Source organism: Rhinolophus sinicus, chromosome 1 (genome assembly GCF_057876585.1).
Source record: "Rhinolophus sinicus isolate RSI-liver-muscle chromosome 1, RSI-T2T, whole genome shotgun sequence".
In the NCBI taxonomy this organism is placed as follows: domain Eukaryota; kingdom Metazoa; phylum Chordata; class Mammalia; order Chiroptera; family Rhinolophidae; genus Rhinolophus; species Rhinolophus sinicus.
This window is the reverse complement of record NC_142501.1, coordinates 66,947,905-66,961,703: the sequence shown is the minus strand read 5'-3', so window position 1 is coordinate 66,961,703 and position 13,799 is coordinate 66,947,905. Positions and strand designations below refer to the sequence as shown.

General features: G+C 37.8%; 1 protein-coding gene across 1 annotated transcript in view; it reads right to left on the bottom strand.

Annotated features, from left to right (window-relative positions):
- Positions 1-9,854, bottom strand: part of NUP107 (nucleoporin 107) — a 41,582-nt gene extending 31,728 nt beyond the window's left edge. Inside the window, exons 1-6 of the mRNA XM_019748987.3 lie at positions 9,716-9,854; positions 7,900-7,991; positions 7,322-7,408; positions 6,531-6,646; positions 2,956-3,100; positions 1,337-1,440 (exon numbers count right to left, since the gene is read on the bottom strand). Coding sequence (XP_019604546.3) covers positions 1,337-1,440; positions 2,956-3,100; positions 6,531-6,646; positions 7,322-7,408; positions 7,900-7,991; positions 9,716-9,723 — 552 coding nt within the window. The 5' untranslated portion in view covers positions 9,724-9,854. The remainder of the gene's footprint in view (positions 1-1,336; positions 1,441-2,955; positions 3,101-6,530; positions 6,647-7,321; positions 7,409-7,899; positions 7,992-9,715) is intronic.
- Between the last annotated feature and the right edge of the window lie 3,945 nt (positions 9,855-13,799).

Sequence of the window (13,799 nt, the reverse complement as noted above, 5' to 3'; positions counted from 1 at the left end):
AAGCTCAAAAAACGTCGGCTATTATTTCAATTATTCTTGAATGCAATAGTTTCTTAAAGCCCTTTTCCTTTTAACGGAAGTCTCAGAACAGTTTTAGGTTCACAGCAAAATTGAACGGGAAGCACAGAGCGTTCCCGTTACTCTGCCCACATCTGCACAACCTCACCCCCTACCACCAATATCCAGCACCAGCACAGTACACCTGTTATAATCAGTGAACCTACACTAACACGTCACTATTACCCCGATTCCATAGTTTACATAAGGGTTCACTCTTGGTGTTGTACCTTCTGTAAGTTTGACAAATGTATAGTATGTATCCATTACAATACCACACAGAATAATTTCACTCCTTAAAAATCTGCTGTGCTCCACTTTTCATCCTTCCCACTCCCCCGAATTCCTGGCAACCACTGATCTTTTCACTGTCTCCAAGTTTTGCCTTTTCCAGAATGTCACATAGTTGGATTCACACGACGCGTAGCCTTTTCAGATCGGCTTTTTCATTTAGTAATATGCATCTAGGGTTCATCCTTGTCTCTTCATGGCACTTATTTCTCTTTAGTGCTGAATAATATTCCACTGTTTGGATATACCACAGTTTACTTATCCATCACTTACTGAAGGACACTTGGTTGTTTCCAAGTTTAGCCAATTATGAATAAAGCTGCTATAAACATATATATGCAGGTTTCTGTATAAACATAAGTTTTCAACTCATTTGAGTAAATACCAAAGAGTACAAATGAATGTTGGCTCACATGCTAAGAGCATGATTAGTTTTGTAAGACACTGAGAAACTGTGTTCCAAAGTGGCTGTACCATTCTGCATTCCCATCAGCAATGAATGAGAATGAGAGTTCCTGCGGCTCCCATCCTCGCCAGCATTTGGTGGTGTTTGTGTTTTAGATTTTTGTCATTCTAATAGGTGTACAGTGGCATGTCACTGTCTAATATGCAATTCCCTAATGTTGAACATCTTTCCACAAGCTTATTTGCCATTTGTGTATCTTCTCTGATGAGGCATCTATTAACATGTTTTGTCCATTTTGTAGTTGGATTGTACATTTTCTTATTGTTGACTTTTAAGGGTTCTTTTTATATTTTGGGTTTTCCTTGTTTACAGCCGCAGGATCCTTTTGTCCCCCAAATAACCTTATATGGACCCTCAATATGTAAAAAACAGAGCTATTCTGACTGACCTCCTAACCACGCCACCCCTGCCAATATACCCAAGACATCTCCCTAAATACAGTATGGAAATTCACAGGTTGATGCTGTTCAAAAAAACCAAAGAGTACTGAAGTTTGACCAACAATGGAGTGAATTAACTTACCTGACCACTACAAATGTTTTCATACTCTTCTACAAGGTCAAAAACTGTAGTTGAAGAGTGCTTCAAAAAAGACTGCAGGAAATCAGAAAACATACTCATGGATGCTAGAACACATCAAAAAGAAAAGGAACAAAAAACATTAAGTGATGTATTTCTAGGTAATTGTTTGAAAACTTAAAAACATAGCTGTGAGTCCTTTTTTACTGCCGCATTTTTTCAAAAAAATATTGTGGTAAAATACACATAACAAAATTTACCATTGTAATCATTTTTAAGTGTACAGTTCAGTGGCATTAAATACATTCACACTGTTGTGCTACCATCACCATCCATCCACAGAACTCTTTTCATCTTGCAAAACTAAAACTCAGGACAGTCAAAGCAATCCTGAGAAAGAAGAACAAAGTTTAGGGTGGCCGGTTAGCTCAGTTGGTTAGAGCATGGTGCTGGTAGCACCAAGGTTGCCGATTCAATCCCCGCATGGGCCACTGTGAGCTGCGCCCTCATTTAAAAAACAAAACAAACAAAAACAACAACACTGGAAGCATCACATTTCCTGATTTCAAACTATACTACAAAGCCTATAGTAAGGAAAACAATATGGTACTCACATAAAAACAGACACATAGACCAATGGAACAGAACAGAAACTCCAGAAATAAACTCCCACATATATGGTCAACTAATACTTGACAAGGGAGCCAAAATACCCAAAGGGGAAAGGACAGTCTTTTCAAAACATGATGTTGGGAAAACTGGATATCCACATGAAAGAAAATGCAATTGGACCCCTATCTTACACCACTCATAAAAATGATTAAAAATGATCAAAAGTCTCTTATACATGAGACCTGATAAAGTAAAACGTCTAGGAAAAAATATAGGGAAAAAGCTTCTTGACATTGGTCTTGGCAATACTTTTTTGGATGTGATACGAAAAGCAACAAAAGCGAAAATCAACAAGTGGGACTACATCAAACTAAAAAGTTCTGCACAGCAACAGAAATGATCAACAAAATGAAAAGGCATCCTACGGAATGAGAGAAAATATTTACAAATCACATACCTGATAAGGGGTTAATCTCCAATATATAGCACTCATACATGTTAACTTATGATATTGATAAAATGATGAGAAACCTATGTAACAACGTGTAGGTAGAGACACACTATAGTCAAATTTTTTCCCCCAAAGGGGAATGCTAATAACCAAGCTAAAACTAGAAAGGTCAAAATACTATGTGAAAAAAAAAAAGCATCAGCATCCAGGCCAAAGCAAAACATGTCAACAATGTTAGATAAAAACTAAACCTAAAGAAAAAGAGGAGCTCTTTCAACAGCACAAATATGAAAATAAAAATATTACAGACTTGTCTAATCACCTAATAGGCTGTTGTTTACACTGAAGGATAAAATGGCAAGATGCTGCTCCAACTGGGAACTAAGGTGAAATTCTAACCTTCTAGAGCTACTACATCAAATGGCTTAGCCATTCCCACAACAAATTAGCTTAACAACAACAAAAAAATTACTGATGACACCCAGGAATAGGAGGAGATAGTTTCCTTGACCTCAGTAAATGACAAGCTAGTTTGGTACAAAGCTCCAAGTCATCTTACCAGCTTCTCCAGGATCATCCTCACGTAACATCACAGCACTGAGAGTTACATCCTCTGTTACACTATGGGGCTCAGCGTTTGTGAAGAGGCCTGGCCGCTGTGCTGAGAATGCAGCCGTCCAATTACTGTCATCCAGATTAGTCACCTGATAAAAAAAGGAAGATACAGAAGAGGAATGGAGCTATTACCATTGAGTAAATAAACCTATTAACACTGTTTTTTTAAACCTTATATATGTGTTTTCCATTTTCAAGAGGGGCTATTTTGTTAAGGAAAGTATGGCTTTTTTGATTGTTTTCTTTGTACTACTCCATATTTTAAAAAAAAAAGTCAATAAAGATCGTATTTTGTAATATTTAAGCTGACAGTGATAAGTTAAGCAAGGAGCTCCTACTGCTCTAAGTTCACATCAATTCTTCACTTTGGGGAAACTGCACTGGACAAATAACCCAGTTTCTTCAACAAACAAGTGGCAATTATAAAAAAACAAACAAAAAAAAAAACAGGGGCCGGCCCGGTGGCTCAGGCGGTTAGAGCTCCATGCTCCTAACTCTGAAGGCTGCCGGTTCGATTCCCACATGGGCCAGTGGGCTCTCAACCACAAGGTTGCCAGTTCAATCCCTCGAGTCCCGCAAGGGATGGTGGGCTCTGCCCCCTGCAACTAAGATTGAACACGGCACCTTGAGCTGAGCTGCTTCCCGGATGGCTCAGTTGTTGGTTGGAGCGCGAGCTCTCAACCACAAGGTTGCCAGTTCAATCCCTCGACTCCTGCAAGGGATGGTGGGCTGTGCCCCCTGCAACTAGAAACGGCAACTGGACCTGGAGCTGAGCTGCGCCCTCCACAACTAAGACTGAAAGAACAACAACTTGAAGCTGAACAGAACCCTCCACAACTAAGACTGAAAGAACAACAAGTTGACTTGGAGAAAAGTCCTGGAAGTACACACTGTTCCCCGATGATAAAAAAAAAAAAAAAAAAAAAAAAAAAATCCTGTTCCCCTTCCCCAATAAAATCTTTATAAAAAAAACAAACAAACAAAAAAAAACAGATGACGGGGCAGCCGATGGCTCAGTTGGTTAGACCGTGAGCTCTTAATAACGGGGTTGCTGGTTTGATTCCTACATGGGCCAGTGAGCTGCACCTTCTATAACTAGATTGAAAGACTATTTGGAGCTGATGGGCCCTGGAGAAACACACTGTCCCCAAAACACAATATTCCCCAAAGAATTTTTTTAAAAAATGATGATGGGGTGGCCGGTTAGCTCAGTTGTTTCGAGCGTGGTGCTGGTAACACCAAAGTTACCAGTTCGATCCCTGCATGGGCCACTGTGAGCTGCACCCTCCTTAACAAAAAACAAAACAAAAAAACAGATGATGAGGGAGAAACTTAGGGATTAAAAGACTAAAGAGACATATCAAGTAAATACAATGTGTTGCTCTTACTTGGTTCCTGATTTGAATCAATGAACAAAAAAATTTGACACAACTGAGGAAATGTGAACACTTAATGAAATATGTAACAAAAAATATAAAATGGATTTGTGAAATGATAAAGGAATCAGTCTGTGTGTGAACAGGGAAGGTTAGATGTGCTAATAGTACGGCATACCTCAGAGGTACTACCGCAATAAAGTGAACAGAGAGAGCAGTCAAGTAAGTCACATGCATTTTTTGGTTTCCCAGTACATAAAAAAGTTACGTTTGAGAACTGTATAATTTCACTGATATGAGGGATATAAAACTGAAAACAAAAAAGGACAAGACAAAGAAAGAAACAGAAACTCATAAACACAGATAATAATTTAGTGATTACCAGCAGGTAAGGGGGGAGGGAGGTGGTAGGTGAGGGTAAATGTGATCAAACATATGGCGATGGAAGGAGAATTAACTCTGGGTAGTGAACACACAGTGTGATATACAAATAATGTATTACAGAATTGTACACCTGAAACATATGTAACTTTACTAACAATTGTCACCCCAATAAACTTTAATTAAAAAAGTTATGTTTACACTGTACTATAGTCTATTAAGTGTGTAATAGCATTATATCCAAAAAAACAATGTATATACCTTAATTAAAAAATACTTTATTGTTAAAAAATGCTAACCATCATCTGGGCCTTCAGCAAGTCATAATTTTTTTGCTGGTGGAGAGCCTTGCCATCAATTTGTAAAAAAAAAAAAAAAAAAAAAAAAAAGGCATTATCTGCAAAGCACAATAAAATGAGACATGTCTGTATTGTGCTTACGTTACAGAAAGTGTCCTTATGTCTCAGAGGTCCATAAGTATTTCTGGATAAAATGGTTATGAAGTCTGGGAGTTGTAAAGTAATATAGGGGAAATGCTGTGGGTTTAGATGAAACAAGGTCAGCCATATATGTTGATAAGTGTTGAAACTGTGTAATGTGCACATGGGGGCATATTCTATTCTTCTATTTTTCGACATATTTAAAAATATCCATAATAAAAAGTTTTTTAAAATTCACCTTTAAAATTCAGGTATGAGTAACAACAAAAACGTACCTTTAAATCAGTCTCCCCAAGAAAACATGCTAAACATGGGTGCTAGTACCCTATATATTCATGAGGTAGTAACTATGGGCTGGGGAGAACTTAGCTTCAGCTCTTAGAATGATTAATAGTTCACTCCCTTCTGGGTATTTATTATTATCATTAATATAAGGATAAAACTGAAAAATCTTACACAGCAATGGCATTTTGCATTCAGAAAAATACTTTGCTCCACAATCAAATCTTAGTAGATGGACATATGGCAAAATTAATGTCGCAAGTAATTTTATTCCTTCAGGGAAACCTAAATATCCAAGACCACCACTTACAACCAATATTAAAATTAGCAAAACTAATAAAAAATATACCTTGGACTACAAAGTAATTTCCAAATGTTTTATAATAATTAATACATACTATTTCATCCTTTAAGAGAGTAACAACTTTACTATTAACCTTGCAATTCTGAAGCAGTAAATAATAAAAATCATCATCTCTTGCTTAAACCCAGGGGCAGTCAATTCACTCATATTTTTAAGTACAAGATAAACCTTGCCAAAATAAACCAGTTTCATAAACAGAGTAAAATTGTTCAATGACTAGATCATTATTAGATATTAACACTCTAAAAATCCACAATATAATAATATATTAAAGATTGAGTTAACCTTCTAAGACAAAGAGAGGCTTAACACGCAAAACCACTCTTCAGAAAACATCTAATTTAGACAACTTCAAGTGCATGTAAAAACTTCTATGACTTTTTAATAAGCACAAAGCCAAATACCGAAAAATCATTTTTATATTGTTTTTGGAAGTAAATGTGCCATAATACTCTACTATTCCAATAAAACTCTTCTGTTTTCTTCTTCTCAGTGAGATCCAATTCTTTTTTTTTCTACAGAGTATTTAGACACCTAAGTCAAGTCATTCATTCTACATCACAGTTTATGTGACATTTCTTCTGCTATTTTAAATATCGTACCACAGTGATTCTTAGAGTGTCATAGGATACTTTCACAAAAAGGGAGAAAATTTCAGCCCCATTTTTCTACATACCATAGACAGATTTCCCAAGAACACGGAAGACTGTGTAAACCGGGGAGACCTCACTCCTGTTCCAAGAATGCTGGAAATATCTGGCTGCCTGAGTAAGCTTCGGTTTGGTGGAGTAACTACAAATAAGAGGTTAGTAAAAAACTCATCCAGAGAGCATGAGCATTGATCATGAAAACAGAACAAACAAACAATATGAAGAACAAATAATTTTCAGTTTTCAATTATTTAGATTCTAATCAAATAAATATGTTAAGTATTAACATTTGCATGATATAAAAATTTAACTCATTTTGGTACTACTAAGCCCATCAGGAAAAATTTTACTACAAATAGAGATGCTTTCATTATAACATAACTGAGCAGTAAAAAAGGACACTAATGACCCCATTAGTCCAACACCCCATTCAACATTAGATTCTTCGTATTTTAATTTTATAAAACAGCACACTGAGGAGGCAGTATAGAATAGAGGGCACAAATTTTGGAGTAAGCAGATCATTATTTAAATTTTGGTTCTATTACTTACATACTTAGTTATGTTATCAGCATTAATTAACTTCTTAGTTTCACTTTCAGTTTTGGCAAAATAGAGATAATACCTATGTCCCAGTTATTGTGCATGTAAATTAGTGCCTTACACATGGTAAGAGTTCAACAAATAGTAAATGCAATCATTATTATTTATTCTTAATTACTGAAGTTTCAACCAAATATATTTATTATGTGTATAAGTGTTAGCTGCTATTATTACTATTATTATTATTATTACTACATGCTTTAAAAAATCTTACAAGGCGGTCGAAATGAGCTGGGAGTTCGAGGGAGAACCTGGTTTCTTGGTGTAGTATTAGCAAAACTTTCATCTTGGGATGCCCGAACTATAGGAAGTTAAGAAAAGTTTTCCATGTAGAAAAGACATCATTAAAGTTAGCATTATCCACATTTACACTATACAAAACACATGACACATTTTTAAAGGACAAGGTATTTTATGGCTACCATTTTTTCCTATGCAAAGAGTAAATCCATCATTTACTTTTTCAAATACGTCTTAAGATTACTACACATTACACTACGAGTTCTTAGTCAGATTTCAAATTTAAAAAAGCTATCTAACCTCCACAAAAGCTAACTACAATATAATAGCAGTAAAATCGAGCACCCTTATTTTCAGGAAAACATAAATCTAATCTCATTGAATTTCAGCATTATATTTACCAAATAACATTATCTGGGGAGTCAAAAAAATAATTTCTGCAGCATTTTATTATTATAGCTAGTGTTTAATGCCTCTCATAAAAAGAAAATTCTATAATCCTGATTGGACACTCTGCAATTTTTATGACGATGCTTAAAATGCAAAGGATACTTAAAACTCTTTTTTGAGCACTCTGTTTCCGTGCAGTCCGTGTCACCTCTGCCTCCCGGATCACAGGGGATAACATCTCTCCAAAGCCACTCCTAAAAGAGCATAATCAAGCCCACGTGAATGAAACGAGAATGTGGCATTTGCAAAGAATTTCATCATCAGGACTGGAGCAAAGGACCCAAGTCAGTCAAGGTACAGATCATTCCAGTAGCCATGTCTTTGCTTTTTTTGTTGACAGTGCCCTCTGGCTCCAAATCCTACTTATCCCTCAAAGTCCTGCTTAAATTTTACCTGCTCAGACTTCTTTAAGACTTTCTAGCACTCACTGTTATTTTCTCCTTTGCAATTATTTCAACACTTGGAATCTATATTACTGTTTTAGATAATTGCTTCATGAAGGCAATTTTTTCCTCAGTTGGATTGAGGAGTTCCCTAAAATTGCTGGACTATATCTCTTAAAAAGGATTTTCTGTGGTTTCCAAAATACTTCAAACCATGGAAACTATGAAGAAATGTATTGCTTTATTTAACTGGTGAGATGGGAGGCTAAGTAAAAAAAGAATTCTAGTAAACTGGAGAAAAGAATATTTCAAGTTATTTCTCTCTAGGATACAATAAGGATGTCTCCTGTCTCAGCATTTTGTAGTCACAATGTTTCAGAGCTCCTGTCATTCTCAGCCCAAGGTCTATAAAATAAAGTGTGTGAATTAAGAGACCTGTATTTTAAAAGAAAAATCTAATATGCTTTTCCACTTAAAACCTTCAGATAGGTAGCTACCTCTGGCCTACAGAATCAAGTCCAAATTTCCTACCACGGTTTTTACAATCTGACCTCAGCTTACAGGTTCACGCTTATATTCAGCTACAAACATCACCGCATACAAACATACATTTGACCATTCAGCCACACAAAGCATGCACTTTCATATCCTTACATCCCTGTACACGTTGCTTCTTTTAGAGGCGGACATTTGCCCCATTGGTCCATCTGGTGAACACTTACTCACTGAAAAGCTTCCGTACAGGCTGGCAACTTGGTTCTATTTATTATTAATAGTTTCCCAACTTTGACCAAGTTTCTTAACCTCTTTTAACCCCAGTGTTATCTATGAAAAGAGTACCTATCCTCACAGGATTGTTACGAAGATTAGCTAAAGGTGCTTACGGTACTCAATGTTAGCTATTATTATTCAAAGACCAACTAGAAAGTTACCTCCGTTGAGAAGTTTTCCTGATACCTCCCGTAACAGGGAGACTTAATGGCTTCATTTCCTTTCCCACATAGCAGTAGAAAACTGCCTGATCTGCTTGATTGTCTCCTCCACTACACAACCACTACCCCGAGGCCAAGAACCTTGAATAAGTCATCTGTATGGCAGGCGGCTAGCGCAGTATCAGGGTCACAGGAAGAACTCAATTCAGTAACTATCTGATAGCTGGAACTTGTAATCAGAAAGCCTGGGATGAGATTCCCAGCTGCCTCACTGGCTGGCTTTGTGATCCCGAGCAGGTCATTCTAGCATCTCGAATGCCGGGCGACCTCCTACCCCGCCCACCCCAGTAACGAAAACTGTTCCGCGAAATCGCAGAGCAGTGACAGAGCTCCGTAGGAACGCAAGGGACTATCATTATCCGTATCCCTCTCCCAACATAGCGGCCTTTCTTCCATCAGCTGCAGACTCTCCCAGCCCGGGAAAGTCCTACGGTCAGCACCCGGGCCTTCCTTGGCTTCCTCTGGAAGTCGAGTTCCATTTGTTTCGTTCCGCCAAGCAGGAGGGACAAGATTCCAAGCTCAGCAGTCACCACCTGAACTGACCTGTTCATGGCTACAGCCTTCTCCACCGAGAACCTTGTAAATTAGGATCCAGGTTAGCCACCGCGTTTCAGCCTTCCCGCTCTCCGGAAGCAAACCCTTCGACCCGGAAACAGTCCTCGTTCAGTCGCCGTGGAGAAAAGAGGTGTCGGACAAGAAACAACTTTCCCAAGGAGCGCCGGCGCAACTTCCTCCAAGCGCATGTCCGGTGTGCGCAGGCGCGAAGGTGTGCCAGTTTGTGATGGCGTAAGGCGGGGCTGGGCCGGGCAGGGGGCGGGGCCTGGCCGGATTTAGCCTTGATGCGCGGCCGCCACTTTGCCTGACTGGCATTTGTGGGCGTGGTCCAGGCGCCGGGTTATCCTGGGACTATTTACGGGGAAATTTGACGTATACTGATAGTTTAGAAAAAAATGTGAAGTCATTTCCTGTGAAAAAGAGCATGGATTGGGGTTTCAGACATTTAGACTCTGCCCTACACCTCGGGGCTTCGTCTCTCTCTCACTGTACTCACTTTGAATTGTACTGTAAACCCCCTACAGGTTTTGAAATTGTTTTCCATAATGGCTATTCTTTACTCGGTGTGTTTCCCTAGTAAGGAAAACAGGATCACCTGTCTTAAAAAGCATGAAAGGTGATGGTATTATCCTGTATTTCCAAGTGCCATATAGACAAAAAGTAGTACATCCTGGCCCTGCAGGAATTAGCCGATGTTTTGCCGTAGGTATTTACAGTCTGCTCTAATCCTGGGAAACTTCATACTTTATTCCTGCTGAGACAACATGACGTTTTTTAAAAACACGTGGCTTTGGTCTCCATTAGGTTCGAACTCCCTGCAACCGCAGATTCCACATCTGTGGAATGGAAATAATGCCTTTATCACTGAGCTCTTGTGAGGATTAAAATCAAGATGTCAAATGTACACGGCACATAGTAGTCATCGAAGTGTTAACTTTCTCCTCGTTCAATAAGCTTACTTGATGAGACCCGCCCTCTCTCATTCTTCCCGTCTAATTTTCCTGTATAAAAGTGGACTTGTTTTTTTATGGAAAGTGAAATGTGATCCTAATGATTTTTGTCAGTGCCAGGGCAAGTTTATTCTAAGTGAGCCAGTGGTTCAGGTTCTTGCCATATGTTTCCTGGCAATTGAATTCCAATGTGTTGTGTTTATATATATATAATGTACTTGAAGTGATTGACCATAAGGCACACAATAAAGAGGAAGAACAGTTTTGCGCAAAGGATTAGCAGAATGTTCAGTTCATATGCCACAAGGGAACACTTGTTGAAAAGTGCACTGGTCTTCATTTTTGACACACTCAATTAGTGGGCATGAACACCATACAACCCTAAAATATTTCAAAATATATTCATTCATTTGATTTCTTTTAAAATGCGTGGAACAAACTTGTGTGGTGCATATTGCATACATTCTAGCTTTATTTTTAGGGTTCTTGGTTTCAGTGACAGAAACTCACTATAGTTAACTTAAGCAAAAGGGATTTTACTAGAAACCTGTCAGGAGCTCACAGAAGCTGGAGGAAAGCTTGGGAAAGAACAGCTGCTCAGGAACTAAAGGCCAGGAAGCAGCCATCCCCAAATACTCAAACCACTGTTTCCTCTCCCTCACCACCAACAGCTGAGGAAATCAAACATCATAGCTTTCCCCGCCTCCCTGACCTTTTATTTTGAAAAAATGTCAAACCCACAGAAAAGCTGTAAAAATAGTAAAATAGGTATTAATATACTCTTGACTAATTGCTAACATCTCCCAATAAGTGTTTTCTCTCTCTTTTGTTTTTTGCCTGAACCATTTGGAAGACATCTTGACACGTCACCCCTAAGTACTTCAGAATGCATCTCCTAAATCAAGGACAAGACATTCTCCTACCTAACACAATAAAATAAACACTCAGAACGGTAAACATTGACAGAATATCACAATTAACATATTCAAATTTCCCCAGTTCTCTTAATAATGCTCTTTATAACAGCTTTGCTCCAATACAGGATCCAGTAGAGCATTATGTATTTAGTTGTCATGTCTTTTTGTTCTACTTTAGTTTAGCATAGTCTCCACTTTTTTTTTTCCCCAAGAGTTCAAACCAATTTTTGCAAAATATTCCTCAGTTTGGATTTGTCTGATTGTTTTCTCACAGTAAGCATTTAAAAAAACTATTTGGAGGGACAGGTGCAGGAATACAGAGGGTGCCGGAAAAATGTACAATATATACATTTTAAGAAAGGAAAACACTGGATTAAAATTATAATACTCAATATATACTGATAACAAAAGCTGAATACAAGTCACATGTATACATTTTTTTGGCTCCCCCGTACTACATAGGTATTGTTGAGTACTTACTTAATCACATCAGATGGCATATGGGGTCAGTTTGTCTCAGTTTCAAAATCTGCCTGACCTCTCTCCTCTCTCAAAAGAAAGCATCCTTTCACCTGGCATTCCTTTCTCACTGTTGCCTTTTCTCTGTTCCTTTCCCAGCCAAGCTTGTTTTGGTTGCATTGTAAATGTAAATGACTCAGCCTTCAGGATCTGATTTGCCTATCTGGCAATGGCTCTACCTCAAATTCTATATTCTACCCATTTTCAACTATAATTCCCAACATTCTGAGGCCATTTGGCATATATTCTCCACTCCTACAGATTGGAAGCAGGAAGGGAATAAACCAATGCCCACCTCATTGACTGCTATGCAGTCATTACAAGGATGTTTAGAGAGAGTTTTAATAACTAGGAAGTGTTTGCTTGAAAAGAAGGGAGCAAGTTGTCATATATATCAGTATGCTCAGAAACAAGATAAAATGCATAAAACATACTGAAGCAGGGGTGGAGTGAGGATGATGAAGGGATGAATAGGCAGATAGGGCAGTAAAAATACTCCGTATGATACTATAACGGTGAACACGTCATATATATTTGTTCGTACCCATAGAATGTGCAACACCAAGAGTGAAGCGTTATGTAAACCATGGACTTTGAGTGATTATGGTAAATGTAAGTCGTCTATTATAACAAATGTCCCACTCTGGTGGGAGATGTTGATAATGGCGGTGGCTGTGTATGTGTGGGGAGAGGGGTATATGGGACATCTCTAAACCTTCTCAATTTTACTGTGAACCTAAAAGTGCTCTAAGAAAAAAAACAAGTCTTTTTAAAAATATATTTGTACAAAGATCATACCAAATGTTGATAGGAGTTGTCTTTGGTGAGACTGGATGATTTTGTTTTTATTGTCCAGTTCACTGTGAGGTGTTTTATTTAAGACAATTTATTTTCATAGCATGGCCCAATTGAAATTCAAACAAATGTCTTAAGGAATTCATTAAGAATTCCAATGAGTCAGATATGAGTCTAGTGAATTAAATTATGGAAGGTGCTTAAACAGTTTTTGTCATGTCCAAAAGACAATTAGAAGGATTCTTAATACAGCTGTAGGATATACCGCAATTATATAAAACAAAAGGAAGTACTTAGAGTTTAACAGCTTGTTCAGCTATGAGATGGTGTTTTTGTTGGTGTTTTTTGTTGTTGTTGCAGTTTTCTTTTTTGAGCTCAAAACATTGCAAACATACTATTGTAATTTAATAATATTCTTTTTATCTAAAGAAGTAGAATTACAGAAAGATTAGTAATTTACTTCAGGTCATGGACTTGAACTAAATTAAACCACAAGCCAAAAGTATAGTAAATAACAATGAATCATGAATTGAACAGAAATATCAGTTTTTGGCTGAACCATGAATGAACCACAATATGCAGGTTTTAAAACATGGCTTGGCTTAGGAAACAATATTGCCTGGAGGTTAAGAGCAGTCTTGGAAATCAGGCTTGCCAGGTTTGAATCTCAGTTCTGCAGTTTATAAGCTATTTGACTCTTATAAACCTCATCTCTGTAAATGAGAATATTCTCTTAGGATAGCTATGAGGACTAAATATAAAAATAACAATAGAGCAAAGTGGTCAATAGCTCAGACTCCAGAGCTGGATTGCCTGAGGTCACATCCGAATTCTATACATGACCTTGGGTGCAAGTGTGTGCCTCAGTTTCTTCTTGGGTGTAACAATAGT